Below are 15,638 nucleotides of genomic sequence, written 5' to 3'. Positions count from 1 at the left end.
TACATAAGTTGTATTGTAATGGGATGTTCATAAACATGATTCATCATTTTCAATGTGCAGTGCTGTAAAGTTCTGTAAAATGCAATATGGCAACCTTGAGACATTCTGGACGCAGATGGTGTACAGAGCGCCGCACCCCCCCCCCCTCCCTCCCCAAAATGTCATTTCCTGCTTGTGTGATTGGCTCACTGATTTTCCCAGAAGTTTGCACTAAGGCTGGCCATACATTATACAATTTTCTTGAGAATTCAGCTTTAGATTTACCAAAAACCATATAATAGGAGGTCCAACCCAAACAACATTTTCAGTTGTATCCAATGAGGCAGGCCTTTGTACTACATAGTTGAAGGTAAATCTAAAGGAAATCGGACAGAAAATGTATAGTGTATGGCCAACCTTACATTCAACCAGATTTGGGCATCCCCTGCAACAAAAATGTCATTTTTTTGGTGAGATACTACTAAAGAGAAATCACGTCTATTATTTATTTCAGGTACTTATATATCGCCTTTAATTTACACAGCACTTTACATATATATTGTACATTCACATCAGTCCCTAACCCTCAAGGGGCGTACGATCTAAGGTCCCTAACCCTCAAGGGGCGTACAATCTAAGGTCCCTAACCCTCAAGGGGCGTACGATCTAAGGTCCCTAACCCTCAAGGGGCGTACAATCTAAGGTCCCTAACCCTCAAGGGGCGTACAATCTAAGGTCCCTAACCCTCAAGGGGCGTACGATCTAAGGTCCCTAACCCTCAAGGGGCGTACAATCTAAGGTCCCTAACCCTCGAGGGGCGTACAGTCTAAGGTCCCTAACCCTCGAGGGGCGTACAATCTAAGGTCCCTAACCCTCGAGGGGCGTACAATCTAAGGTCCCTAACCCTCGAGGGGCGTACAATCTAAGGTCCCTAACCCTCAAGGGGCGTACAGTCTAAGGTCCCTAACCCTCAAGGGGCGTACAATCTAAGGTCCCTAACCCTCAAGGGGCGTACGATCTAAGGTCCCTAACTCCCATTCATACATACACATACTAGGGACAATTTAGACAGGAGCCAATTCACCTACCAGCATGTCTTCGGAGTGTGGAAGGAAACCGGAGTACCCGGAGGAAACCCACGCAGGCACAGGGAGAACATGCAAACTCCAGGCAGGTGGTGCTGTGGTTGGGATTCAAACAGACGACCCGAGTACTGCCAGGCGGAAGTGCTAACCATTTAGCTGCTGTGCTGCCCCAAGTGAATATAGTTCCTAGACTCGGTTACATGTTCTTGCTGCTAATTTTTGTTTGGCTGGTGAACTCCATTAATGCCAAAGCTGCCTGTTCACTTGCCCGGTCTGTAGCACCCTGCTGGTGCCATTCCCCAATATTGCCTATGGTCGCCCTGCAACCGATATTTTATCCTATGCCGACTTCTCATGCCTTGTGCTGTTCTGTGCATGTATGGAGGCAGCCATCTTGGTATAGGTACAGGTGGTGCCGTGGTTGGGATTGGAACCAACGACCCTTGTACTGCCAGGCGGAAGAGGGATGTCTAGATAGATGCAGACCCCGCCATATTCCTCATTAAAGCCCTGCAAGTGCAGCAGCTCAGCAGCTGATTTAGAAGTATAAAGTCACCCCCATTCATGTTCACACTATAGAAACGCAGTCCAGATGCGCTTCGAATCCGTTTTTGCATGTGCGCGTTTGATGCATTCCGGTGCATTTTGTATGCGTTTTTGACATGTTGCAGTGCGTTTTTTATGCATTACAGGTAATTTCCCCCCCCCCCTCTCTTTTTCTTCAATTTAAATAGGGATCTGTGCGTTTTACCGTTCAGTACAGTTCTGTGCAGGAAAAATGCAGCCTGTTCTTTTTTCTTCTGCATCCGGAACGCACTGGAACTGCAAGCACTGATGTGAACTATGATATTGACCACCCTATCAACTACTTTCTGTGCGTTTTGGATGCAAAAAAAAATTAACTGAAACGCATGGAGTGTGAACCGGCCCTTAAAGTGGTAGTAAACTCTTCTTTAATAATTCTACCTCCCTAATTTTTTATAATAATGCTTACCTGTAGGTAACATTAAAGTGTTCCTAAACCCCCAGCAGTACAATCAGTCTGTAGATGCAGTAAAGCATGCTGGTTATACTCACTGTGGGACCTAAGGGGTTAATGCTCTGCATTGTGTAAAAAGGATGTTTGATCCTGTCTTCTCTGATCCTCCCCTTCTTCTACTATCCCCAATCTGCTGAGAGCACTGAGCCCTAGGAAACACTCCGCACAGGCTCAGTTTGGTGTGATTTGCTAGAGGTTTTTTATTATTTGGGAAGGGGGGGGGGGATTTTGCAAGTGATCAGCAGAGGGCCAATCAGCACTATCCAAACAGAGGTTCAGTGGTCATGCAGCCTCATAGGACAGTCAGAGGAGAATGAAAGCTCCCCCTACAAGATTAAGTGCCATTTCAGGCGCGATTTGTGAATAGAAATTGCATCTAATGAATGTCAGTGTCTTAACACGTGTGATTTGCTGCGGCGTGATTTCTAAAGTAGTTCTCGCATCACTTTTCCTGCAGTTTTGTTGCGATTTCACATACATAGAATAGAATGGAAATCGCGGTGCAAATTGCAAGAAATCGTTGAAAATCTTCACAAGTAGCAATAAAGTCTTCAGAAATCACACCTGAAATTGCGCAGTTTTATTTCGCAGCGGTGTGACCGGTGACTTAAAACAGAGTTCCACCCAAAATGGGAAGTTCCGCTTTAGTGCTTTGTCCCCCACTCCCTATTAAGGATTGGCACCTTTGGGGGGCGGGTACCCAAATTTGACAGGTACCCGCTCCCACTTCTGCTGCGATCACCTAGGCGATCGGAAGCGGAAGTTGTCCTCCCTCCCCGTAGTCTTCTGGGACACGTGACAAGTCCCAGAAAACTACACGGCCATTCACAAAGCGCACCGCTTCTCGCGCATGCGCAGTGGGCACCCGGCTGTGAAACCGCAAGCTGTCACAGCCGTGTGGCCACACTGAAGATGCCGGCACCGAGGAGAGAAGGCGGCGGGTGAAGCCAGCGGTTGTGAGCACACCGCGGGATCGAGGGACAGGTAAGTGGCTGTATTTTAATAGTCAGCAGCTACAGTTTTTGTAGCTGCTGACTTTTTTTTTTTTCCAGCTGGAACTCCACTTTCCAGCCTTTCCTTCTGCCATCCGAATCCTGACTTGCAACTACTTAGACCATTTATTACACACTGCTGCCCCCTGCTGTACACCGTGCTAAATTCACACAAAGCAGGCTAGGTTCACTCCTGTGCAGGTTGTGTTTGACCCTTTTCTGCATTACGTTTTTGATGCATTTTGGGAGGGGGTTTGGTCATTTTTTTTCTTGTTGCTAGACAGATTTTAAGAGCAAAGCACATCAAAAACCAGTGGATATAGTGAATGCAGGGTCCAGAGACCGGATATAGTGAATGCAGGGTCCAGAGACCGGATATAGTGAATGCAGGGTCCAGAGACCGGATATAGTGAATGCGGGGTCCGGGGAGACCGGATATAGTGAATGCGGGGTCCGGGGAGAGCGGATATAGTGAATGCAGGGTCCGGGGAGAGCGGACATAGTGAATGCGGGGTCCGGGGAGAGCGGATATAGTGAATGCGGGGTCCGGGGAGAGCGGATATAGTGAATGCGGGGTCCGGGGAGAGCGGATATAGTGAATGCGGGGTCCGGGGAGAGCGGATATAGTGAATGCGGGGTCCGGGGAGAGCGGATATAGTGAATGCGGGGTCCGGGGAGAGCGGATATAGTGAATGCGGGGTCCGGGGAGAGCGGATATAGTGAATGCGGGGTCCGGGGAGACCAGATATAGTGAATGCGGGGTCCGGGGAGAGCGGATATAGTGAATGCGGGGTCCGGGGAGAGCGGATATAGTGAATGCGGGGTCCGGGGAGAGCAGATATAGTGAATGCGGGGTCCAGGGAGTACAGATATAGTGAATGCAGGGTCCGGGGAGAGCGGATATAGTGAATGTAGGGTCCGAGGAGAGCGGATATAGTGAATGCAGGGTCCGGGGAGAGCGGATATAGTGAATGCAGGGTATGGGGAGACCAGATATAGTGAATGCGGGGTCCAGGGAGAGCGGGTATAGTGAATGAAGGATCCGGGGAGAGCGGATATAGTGAATGCAGGGTCTAGGGAGACCAGATATAGTGAATGCAGGGTCCGGGGAGACCAGATATAGTGAATGCAGGGTCCGGGGAGACCAGATATAGTGAATGCGGGGTCCGGGGAGAGCGGATATAGTGAATGCAGGGTCCGGGGAGACCAGATATAGTGAATGCAGGGTCCGGGGAGAGCGGATATAGTGAATGCAGGGTCCGGGGAGATCAGATATAGTGAATGCAGGGTCCAGAGACCGGATATAGTGAATGCAGGGTCCAGAGACCGGATATAGTGAATGCAGGGTCCAGAGACCGGATATAGTGAATGCAGGGTCCAGAGACCGGATATAGTGAATGCAGGGTCCAGAGACCGGATATAGTGAATGCAGGGTCCAGAGACCGGATATAGTGAATGCGGGGTCCAGAGACCAGATATAGTGAATGCGGGGTCCGGGGAAAGCGGAAATAGTGAATGCAGGGTCCGGGGAGTACAGATATAGTGAATGCGGGGTCCGGGGAGAGCGGATATAGTGAATGCGGGGTCCGGGGAGAGCGGATATAGTGAATGCGGGGTCCGGGGAGAGCGGATATAGTGAATGCAGGGTCCGGGGAGAGCGGATATAGTGAATGCGGGGTCCGGGGAGAGCGGATATAGTGAATGCAGGGTCCGGGGAGAGCGGAAATAGTGAATGCAGGGTCCGGGGAGAGCAGATATAGTGAATGCGGGGTCCGGGGAGTACAGATATAGTGAATGCGGGGTCCGGGGAGAGCGGATATAGTGAATGCGGGGTCCGGGGAGAGCAGATATAGTGAATGCCGGGTCCGGGGAGAGCGGATATAGTGAATGCGGGGTCCGGGGAGAGCGGATATAGTGAATGCGGGGTCCGGGGAGAGCGGATATAGTGAATGCGGGGTCCGGGGAGAGCGGATATAGTGAATGCGGGGTCCGGGGAGAGCGGATATAGTGAATGCAGGGTCCGGGGAGAGCGGATATAGTAAATGCCGGGTCCGGGGTTTAGTAACACTTTAATGGAACAAATTGAAGTTAGAAGCCAATTGGCTACCATGCAAAACTGCACCAGTTTTAGTAAATCCCCCCCCCCATCCCCAGTAACCGAAGAGACTGCGCAGAGATCAACAGCTATCATTAGAATTCACAGCCAGTGAATACAGCTGCAGTGGGGTTGACAAGGGGTACCTCCAGCCCTGAAAGACTCCACTCCAAATATTAACTGCATAGCAGTCAGTCCTGAGACACAGCTGAAGCAGTGATGGTGACAGGAGGCCAACTGACATTTGGGACATACTGCTGGAGAGTAAAGAACCCCTTCCCCTTATCTCTGCACAGTGCTGTAGGATCAGGTAACTTTCCTGTAATAAGACAACATTTCATCCAGACTCCGCTCATCCGGCTTTGTGGGCTTGTTGGGTCCTGGTGCTTCCTGTGCATGCTGGTTGTGTTCTGGTCCCGATTGTGACGGGTCTTTAGAAGGTCCTGCCTGCTTCCGCTTTCTCTTCTTTCGTTTCCTTGACTTTCGCTTTGCAGCGTAGACGGACGGCGGTGCAAACTCGGGATCGCGTTCATCCCTCAGGTCATCACAGATTTTGGACCAGCGGCCGAATGTGAACTCTGCGACAAAAGAGCAGATAGTGTTGACGTCACAATAAAAACAGACCAGACTGCTGGAGATTATATATTACTCCTTTCACCCCCATCGAACGGCGCTTAAAGTATTACCAAACCCACAACAGTACAATCAGTCTGTAGATGCAGTAAAGCATGCTGGTTATACTCACTGTGGGACCTAAGGGGTTAATCCCCCGCATTGTGTAAAAAGGCAGTTTGATTCTGTCTACTATAATCCTCCCCTTCTTCTACTGCCCCCAATCCATCTGCCATAGTACAGATCAGCAGTGGCAAGTCTGCACATGCTCAGTTTGGTGTGTATTGCTAGAGAGTTTTTTTTAATTGGGAGGGTGCATGAGATTGGCCAAGGGTCAATCAGCGCTGTCCAGACAGAGGGTCAGGGGTCATGCAAAAGGGCTAACAGGCGCATGGTGTGGCAGTCCATGTATGTTTGTGGAGTTCCAAATGGGCAGGGGTGAAGGTAGTCCAGTAAGCACTAAGGGCAAGCTGCGTAGGAGCGAAGCATAACTCTACAGAAGGGAAAACAAAGAAACACGGCGCCTCTAAGTGTGTACTGTGAAGGTATTTAATAAAATGATGGTAAGCCTGGTGGAATCTCCAAGGTGTCTGCCAGCAGATGGTGCCGTGCATATGCAGCATAGATGGTGGAGCTTAAAGAGCGCGCCTGGACTCATCTCGTCCTGCACATGCTCAGAAATGCGTCACATTTTGATGACGTCAGACGCCACATGTGCTGATCCCGGACATCTTGGAGACTCTGCCAGGCTCCACCATCCATGAAATTTAAGAAAAAGATAAGTAGTAACTCACATCTTAGAATTTAAAAACAGGCTCGTGGGTGAGAGGGTGAGACGTCCGTAGCCAGATGTTGTTGTGTGTCTGATCCAGAGAGGAGATCGATTGAGTCCGTCAGCAGGTTGTGCTGTGCATGTGCAACATGGATGGTAAGCCTGGTGGAATCTCCAAGGTGTCTGCCAGCAGATGGTGCCGTGCATATGCAGCATCGATGGTGAAGCCTGGCAGAGTCTCCAATATGTCCGGGATCAACACATGTGGCGTCTGACGTCATCAAAATGCGATGCATTTCTGAGCATGTGCAGGACGAGATGAGCTCAGGCGCGCTCTTTAAGCTCCACCATCTATGCTGCATATGCACGGCACCATCTGCTGGCAGACACCTCGGAGATTCCACCAGGCTTACCATCCATGTTGCACATGCACAGCACCACCTGCTGACGGACTCCATTGATCTCCTCTCTGGATCAGACACACAACAACATCTGGCTACAGACGTCTCACCCTCTCACCCACGAGCCTGTTTTTAAATTCTAAGATGTGAGTTACTACTTATCTTTTTATTAAATACCTTCACAGTACACACTTAGAGGCGCCATGTTTCTTTGTTTTCCTTTCTTCAGGGGTCATGCAGCCTCACAGGACAGTCAGAGGAGAACAAAAACTCCTCCTAAAAGATTAACCAGTGCTCTGCTGGACACTGATAAAAGTCACAAGACTGTTATATACTGATGATGAGAAAAGGGATTTAGCAGTTTATAGTATTTACTAAAATAATTGCTTTTGCATGCTCTGTGTACTTTTACTCTGCGACTTATAGCGGGACTGTGACGGGCATTCTGCCACTTCCGGGAACTGTCACTGACATCCCCAGTGACACTAATACAGTGATCAGTCCTAAAAAAAAAGCACTGACACTGCACTAACGGCACTGGGCAGGAAGGGGTTAAGATCTGGAGCAATCAAATGGTTAACTGTGTGCTGTGCGTGTTTTACTATGTATGCATGCTGCTTTGCATTGCTCAGCTATGCAGAGCAATACAAAGCAGCGTGCTGGAGCTGACAGAGGAGAGATCTTAGTTGTTTCCATACAGACCTCTCCTTCATCAGTGTTCCTCAGCGATCGCCGGGTGACAGCAGGGAATCTCCAGCAGGGACCCGATGACCGACAGCTGAAGCTGCCAATGGCGGCTTGCGCCCCCCTACCCGGAAATACAAAATCACGTGTATATACGTCATTTTGCGCAACCCTGCCACAATATAATACTAATTTTTGGGGGTAAAATATAAAAGATGGGGTTGCGTCGAGTAAATAGATACCAAACATGCCAAGTCTTAAAATTGTGTGCGCCCGTGATATCGCACAAACCTACAGTACCCAAAAATCTCCACAGGTGACGCTTTAAAAACTTTTACAGCTCATCAGTTTAGAGTTAACCAGGAGCTCCTGTGCTAGAATTATTGCTCTCACTCTGACGTTCATGGCGATACATCATATGTATGGTGTGACCGCAATTCACATATGTTTACACTTGGCGTGCATTTGCACATGTGGGCTGGGCAATGGAGGTTACAGCAATTTTTAATTAAGTTTTTTAACCACTTCCCGTCCAGCCCATGTATAGAAACGGCCAGACGGGAGCAGTGCAGGGGCAGGTGGCCATTTATAAACATCTTCCCCGCTACCTGCTTGTGCACGCTCCCTGAGCACGCGCACCGCGATCCGGTGCACCGATCGTTGTACGTTGTCTGTGTGAGGTCCCGATTCAAGTGATCCCTGATTGGCCAATCAGTGATCACATGAATAGTAGTAAAAAAGATGTCACTTCCTGGCATCATTGCTTACTACTTGTGAAATCTGTGAATGATTACAGAGTTCACATGGTACGGGGCTATTCACAACAGCCTTGTACCATGTGACAAGCTGTGACCAATCACAGCTCGCACAGTATTTCTCAATGGCTGCAAGAATGCAGCCAGAGAGAAGGAGAAATGATTGCTTTACATGAATAGTAGTAAACAAGATGTCACTTCCTGGCATCATTGCTTACTACTTGTGAAATCTGTGAATGATCACAGAGGTCACATGGTACAGGGCTATTCACAACAGCCTTGTACCATGTGACAAGCTGTGACCAATCGCAGCTCGCACAGTCTTTCTCAATGGCTGCAGGAATGCAGCCAAAGAGAAGGAGAAATGATTGCTTTTACAGCCTTTATGGGTGTAAAAGCAATCAGTGTAAAAAAACTAAAAAAAAAATCTTCATCACCCCCCACAACTAGTACAGTGTCACCATGGTGACACTGTATTGCTAGGGTGACAGTATGTTAAAAAAAACAAATATTAGAAAAAAATAAAATAAAAATGTAAAAAACTATTTTGAAAAATTATAATTTTTGATTATAAACAAATTTGGGTTTTTGTTTTTTTTTATTTATTAAAAAGGATAGATGAATACATTTTGGCCAAGATTTATGAAGAAAGATTATTTGCAAAATTTAATAAAACACTTTTTTTCAAAATGTTTGGACTTTTTCATTTATATAGCAAAAAAATAAAAATCCCAGTGGTGAATAAATACCACCAAAATAAAGTTTTATCTCTCAAAAAAATGTTGAAAAATTCATACGGGTACAGTGTTGCATGACCGCGCAATTGTCATTCAAAGTGTGATAGCGCGGAAAGCTGGCCTGGACAGGAAGGGGGTGAAAGTGTCCGGACTGGAAAGGGGGGGGAGTGTCCGGACTGGAAAGGGGGGGGGAGTGTCCGGACTGGAAAGGGGGGGGGAGTGTCCAAACTGGAAAGGGGGGGGAAGTGTCCGGACTGGAAAGGGGGGGGAAGTGTCCGGACTGGAAAGGGGGGGGGAAGTGTCCGGACTGGAAAGGGGGGGGGGAGTGTCCGGACGGGAAAGGGGGGGGGAGTGTCCGGACTGGAAAGGGGGGGGGAGTGTCCGGACTGGAAAGGGGGGGGAGTGTCCGGACTGGAAAGGGGGGGGAGTGTCCGGACTGGAAAGGGGGGGGGGGGGGGAGTGTCCGGACTGGAAAGGGGGGGGGGGGGGGGGGAGTGTCCGGACTGGAAAGGGGGGGGGGGGGGGAGTGTCCGGACTGGAAAGGGGGGGGAGTGTCCGGACTGGAAAGGGGGGGGGAGTGTCCGGACTGGAAAGGGGGGGGGGGGGGGGGGGGAGTGTCCGGACTGGAAAGGGGGGGGAAGTGTCTGGACTGGAAAGGGGGGGGGAAAGTGTCCGGACTGGAAAGGGGGGGGAAGTGTCCGGACTGGAAAGGGGGGGGAAGTGTCCGGACTGGAAAGGGGGGGGGGGGGGGGAGTGTCCGGACTGGAAAGGGGGGGGGGGGGGGGGGGGGAGTGTCCGGACTGGAAAGGGGGGGGAAGTGTCCGGACTGGAAAGGGGGGGGGAAAGTGTCCGGACTGGAAAGGGGGGGGGAAGTGTCCGGACTGGAAAGGGGGGGGAAGTGTCCGGACTGGAAAGGGGGGGGAAGTGTCCGGACTGGAAAGGGGGGGGAAGTGTCCGGACTGGAAAGGGGGGGGAAGTGTCCGGACTGGAAAGGGGGGGGGGGGGGGGAGTGTCCGGACTGGAAAGGGGGGGGGGGGGGAGTGTCCGGACTGGAAAGGGGGGGGGGGTGTCCGGACTGGAAAGGGGGGGGGGGGGGGGGGAGTGTCCGGACTGGAAAGGGGGGGGGGGGGGGAGTGTCCGGACTGGAAAGGGGGGGGGGGGGGAGTGTCCGGACTGGAAAGGGGGGGGGGGGGGGAGTGTCCGGACTGGAAAGGGGGGGGGGGGGAGTGTCCGGACTGGAAAGGGGGGGGAGTGTCCGGACTGGAAAGGGGGGGGGAGTGTCCGGACTGGAAAGGGGGGGGAGTGTCCGGACTGGAAAGGGGGGGGAGTGTCCGGACTGGAAAGGGGGGGGAGTGTCCGGACTGGAAAGGGGGGGGGAGTGTCCGGACTGGAAAGGGGGGGGAGTGTCCGGACTGGAAAGGGGGGGAGTGTCCGGACTGGAAAGGGGGGGGGAGTGTCCGGACTGGAAAGGGGGGGGAGTGTCCGGACTGGAAAGGGGGGGGGAGTGTCCGGACTGGAAAGGGGGGGGGAGTGTCCGGACTGGAAAGGGGGGGGGAGTGTCCGACTGGAAAGGGGGGGGGAGTGTCCGGACTGGAAAGGGGGGGGGGTGTCCGGACTGGAAAGGGGGGGGGGGGTGTCCGGACTGAAAGGGGGGGAAAGTGTCCGGACTGGAAAGGGGGGGAAAGTGTCCGGACTGGAAAGGGGGGGAAAGTGTCCGGACTGGAAAGGGGGGGAAAGTGTCCGGACTGGAAAGGGGGGAAAGTGTCCGGACTGGAAAGGGGGGGAAAGTGTCCGGACTGGAAAGGGGGGGAAAGTGTCCGGACTGGAAAGGGGGGAAAGTGTCCGGACTGGAAAGGGGGGGGAAGTGTCCGGACTGGAAGGGGGGGAAGTGTCCGGACTGGAAGGGGGGGGAAGTGTCCGGACTGGAAGGGGGGGGAAGTGTCCGGACTGGAAGGGGGGGGGAAGTGTCCGGACTGGAAGGGGGGGGAAGTGTCCGGACCGGAAGGGGGGGGAAGTGTCCGGACCGGAAGGGGGGGGAGTGTCCGGACTGGAAGGGGGGGGAAGTGTCCGGACTGGAAGGGGGGGGGGGAAGTGTCCGGACTGGAAGGGGGGGGGGGGGGGGAAGTGTCCGGACTGGAAGGGGGGGGGGGGAAGTGTCCGACTGGAAGGGGGGGGGGGGGGAAGTGTCCGGACTGGAAGGGGGGGGAAGTGTCCGGACTGGAAGGGGGGGGGGGGGAAGTGTCCGGACTGGAAGGGGGGGGGGGGGGAAGTGTCCGGACTGGAAGGGGGGGGGGGGGGGGAGTGTCCGGACTGGAAGTAGTTAAGGATGTTACTCAGCAGGTATGGGACATCTCTTCATTTAGAGTTAACCTTTAAAAGTAAAATTGGAAAGTGTGGCCCCCTATTTAATGAGGAACTATGGGAGACCCTCCATAATCTATCATCCTACACAGGCAAGCCTTACCTTTGCCTCTGTCCCACTCTCTGACATGGGGGGCTCCAGGTTTGGTATCTCTTCTCTCCTGTACAACAACTTCCACCTTCTTCTCCAGCTCACGGGGCTCTTCTGGCTCCGGCCCAATCAGTTCATCCTCAGCATCTGTGTCACATAGAGAGGAAATAAATATGTACATTGACAAACATTAAACAAAAAGCTACACATATCTTAACCTCCCTAGCGGTCTGATTAGGTCAGTATTTCTGTGCTCAAAGCGGTACTTTTTTTCCATGGAAATATGTATTTTTTTTATTGTAGGCCTGTAATTCTTAGGAATAACTCACTGAAATCTGTCCGAACAAGAGTCTAGTAAACATCCCGGGGAGGATAAAATTTGAAACATGAAATCATAAATTATAATATAATTAAAAAAAATAATAATAAATTTAATTCAATAATATAATCAAACCAAAAAACACTGAAATGTGAAATAGAGCGCCAAGTTCGCACATCGCTGAGCTCAGTCGCAGAATCGTTTTCAGTGTCTGATGAGGAATTTCCCCCACCAATCATTATCACTCAATTCTGCAAGTGGTTCTGATTTACTATCGCTGTTCTCTAGCCGGTCTAAAACCGCGTCTGACCTAAAGAGACGCTTTTTGGACGCCATGGACGTTTCTCAGTTTCCAGGCAGAAAGAACAGTAAAAATGCAGGCAGGGCGCCGGACAAAATGTATGTGAAATGGTTTGATACAGGAATGTTATACTATGTGATTTTAGTGTATTTACTGTATGTCACATTTTTTACATTTTTGAATTTCCCGCCAGTTCCGTCCCCCGTACGTCCCGACGTCGCAGGGAACGGAACCCGGAAGACAGATGCCGGCATCGGTCGGAGGACATTACAGGGGACACTGCAGGAGGGACATCGCGGGAGCGCAGGACAAGGTAAGTGCTGGAGGGATACCAGAGCAATGCTGCAGTGTATTCCCGAGTGTAGCTCGGGGGGGTTACCGCTTGTGGTGCTGAAACTTCACCCCGAGCTACTCAGGAATACCGCCAGGGGGGTTAAAAGACATATACAGGTCACAATGCCATCCTCATCAGACTGACTGATAAGAATACGTCTCCTGCTTTTAGCAACAATCAAAGAATCAGTTTAAAGTAGATAGATAAGATAGATAGATGATGGATAGATAGATAATAGATAGATAGATAGATAATAGATAGATAGATAGATAATAGATAGATAATAGATAGATAGATAATAGATAGATAGATAATAGATAGATAGATAGATAGATAGATAATAGATAGATAGATAGATAGATAGATAGATAGATAGATAGATAGATAGATAGATAGATAATAGATAGATAATAGATAGATAATAGATAGATAGATAGATAGATAGATAGATAGATAGATAGATAGATAGATAGATAGATAGATAGATAATAGATAGATAATAGATAGATAATAGATAGATAGATAGATAGATAATAGATAGATAGATAGATAGATAGATAATAGATAGATAGATAATAGATAGATAGATAGATAGATAGATAGATAGATAGATAGATAGATAGATAATAGATAGATAATAGATAGATAATAGATAGATAATAGATAGATAGATAATAGATAGATAGATAGATAATAGATAGATAGATAATAGATAGATAGATAGATAATAGATAGATAGATAGATAGATAATAGATAGATAATAGATAGATAATAGATAGATAGATAGATAATAGATAGATAGATAGATAGATAGATAGATGATAGATAGATAGATAGATAGATAGATAGATAGATAATAGATAGATAATAGATAGATAGATAGATGATAGATAGATAATAGATAGATAGATAGATGATAGATAGATAATAGATAGATAGATAGATAGATAGATGATAGATAGATAGATAGATAGATAGATAGATAGATAGATGATAGATAGATAATAGATAGATAGATAGATAATAGATAGATAGATAGATAGATAGATAGATAGATAGATAGATAGATAGATAGATAGATAGATAATAGATAGATAGATAATAGATAGATAGATAGATAATAGATAGATAGATAGATAGATAGATAGATAGATAATAGATAGATAGATAGATAATAGATAGATAGATAGATAATAGATAGATAGATAGATAGATAGATAGATAGATAGATAATAGATAGATAATAGATAGATAGATAGATAGATAGATAGATAGATAGATAGATAGATAGATAATAGATAGATAGATAGATAGATAGATAATAGATAGATAGATAGATAGATAGATAATAGATAGATAGATAGATAGATAATAGATAGATAGATAATAGATAGATAGATAGATAATAGATAGATAGATAATAGATAGATAGATAGATAGATAGATAATAGATAGATAATAGATAGATAGATAATAGATAGATAGATAGATAATAGATAGATAATAGATAGATAATAGATAGATAGATAATAGATAGATAGATAGATAATAGATAGATAGATAATAGATAGATAATAGATAGATAATAGATAGATAGATAGATAATAGATAGATAATAGATAGATAATAGATAGATAGATAGATAATAGATAGATCTTAAATCAAACCTTTTTTCCCCATTTTGGACGTAGTAATGGAGGGTTATAACCCCTGTCAGTTATTTTACCATCTGTCCCATTGGGGAGATTTACCTTCACTTCCTGTCCCATAGGCAAAGCAGGAAGTGAAGGGAAATCCCTGCAAAATTAGGAGAATCTCTTGGGGCTCCTCAGGTCACCAAAGCTAGTATCCCAATTGCAAGATTTCCTCTCTATTACTTTTCTGGGGACAACCCAAAACTTGGCAATTTGTTTACTTTCATTCAACAATGATAACTAGGGCACATGGAGAGGGTGAATCTCCCTAATGGGGGCACAGTCAGCAATGAACACCTGAGAGGGGTTCTAATCCCTCTCCACTCTATCCAAAACGGAAACAAAAAAGTTTTGACTTCTGTTATACTTTAATTATCCCAAAGCATTATGGGAAAAAAAAACAAAAAAAAGACAGACAAAGAACAGTTCTGTATATCCAGAATATTATTATTATACAGTATTTATATAGCGCCAACAGTTTGCGCAGCGCTGTACAATATCATTTCTTCTCACTCACCCTGAGCTGCCTCCGGCTCCACTCCTTCCTCTGTCACATTTTTCATTTTACGCTGCCGCAGTTTGGCAAGACGCGCGTCCAGCATTGCTTTGCGCTTTGCTTTTAGGCGCTCACGCTTCAGCCTTTGATCTTCAGTCTGCAAGAGGAAGAGAAAATGTTTTTTTTTTTTTTTTTTCAAACTACTTGATGATAAGGTTGCGTTGTTTTTTTAGCGGCACATACGAGTACCGATACTTTCGGTCAAGTACTTACTGATACTGAGTACCTTTTCGGTGCGATTTGAGCCCATACAAAATGAATGGGCTCAAATTGCATGCGATTTGAACAAGAATGCAGTGCCATTTCTGTCCAAATCACATGCGGTTCGCCCCGCTGCTCCTGTGTGACCCCCGATAAAGACAGGCGTTGTCTAATGCCCCGTACACACTAGAAGAAAAATCGAACGAAAATTTTCGTACGAGGACCGATCGTCCGATAATCGGAACGTTAGTACACAGCTTTTGGGAGCCGATCACGACAATTCGTACGACAATATCCGAAGGGACAAGCCCAGAGAGTACGATTTTCGTTTAATCAGTACAGTAGTCGTCTGAAAATACAAATACAACGCAATACATGACATCACTTTCCAAATTCTTTTCTTTCATTGGAGAATTTTTGTATCTTTAGTAACCTTTTCACTTTCGATGTGAGACAAGCAGGCGAAAAAAAACGGCCGATCGTTCATCGTGTGTACGGGTGTAGGAATGGGCAAACAGTTGATGAATGTGGTAACAACTTATATGTACATAATATATCTTGCATGTCACATCCGAAACCATGGCTGCTTACGGTGCTCACAGGGCTGGAGGAGATGCAGGAAGTTCCGG

At 47.7% G+C, this 15,638-nt stretch overlaps 1 protein-coding gene across 1 annotated transcript in view; it reads right to left on the bottom strand.

Annotated features, from left to right (window-relative positions):
- Nucleotides 1-471: 471 nt before the first annotated feature.
- CCDC174 (coiled-coil domain containing 174) overlaps nt 472-15,638 on the bottom strand; it is a gene marked incomplete at its 5' end in the record, with an annotated part of 41,793 nt that continues 26,626 nt past the window's right edge. Inside the window, 3 exons of the mRNA XM_089667841.1 lie at nt 472-5,768; nt 11,616-11,750; nt 14,770-14,905. Coding sequence (XP_089523967.1) covers nt 5,497-5,768; nt 11,616-11,750; nt 14,770-14,905 — 543 coding nt within the window. The remainder of the gene's footprint in view (nt 5,769-11,615; nt 11,751-14,769; nt 14,906-15,638) is intronic.

Source organism: Staurois parvus, unplaced genomic scaffold, assembly GCF_062004578.1.
Source record: "Staurois parvus isolate SC_StPar_1 unplaced genomic scaffold, SC_StPar_1.0 ptg003604l, whole genome shotgun sequence".
Taxonomy (NCBI): domain Eukaryota; kingdom Metazoa; phylum Chordata; class Amphibia; order Anura; family Ranidae; genus Staurois; species Staurois parvus.
The sequence above is the reverse complement of the archived record's forward strand: the minus strand, read 5'-3'. Positions and strand labels throughout refer to the sequence as shown.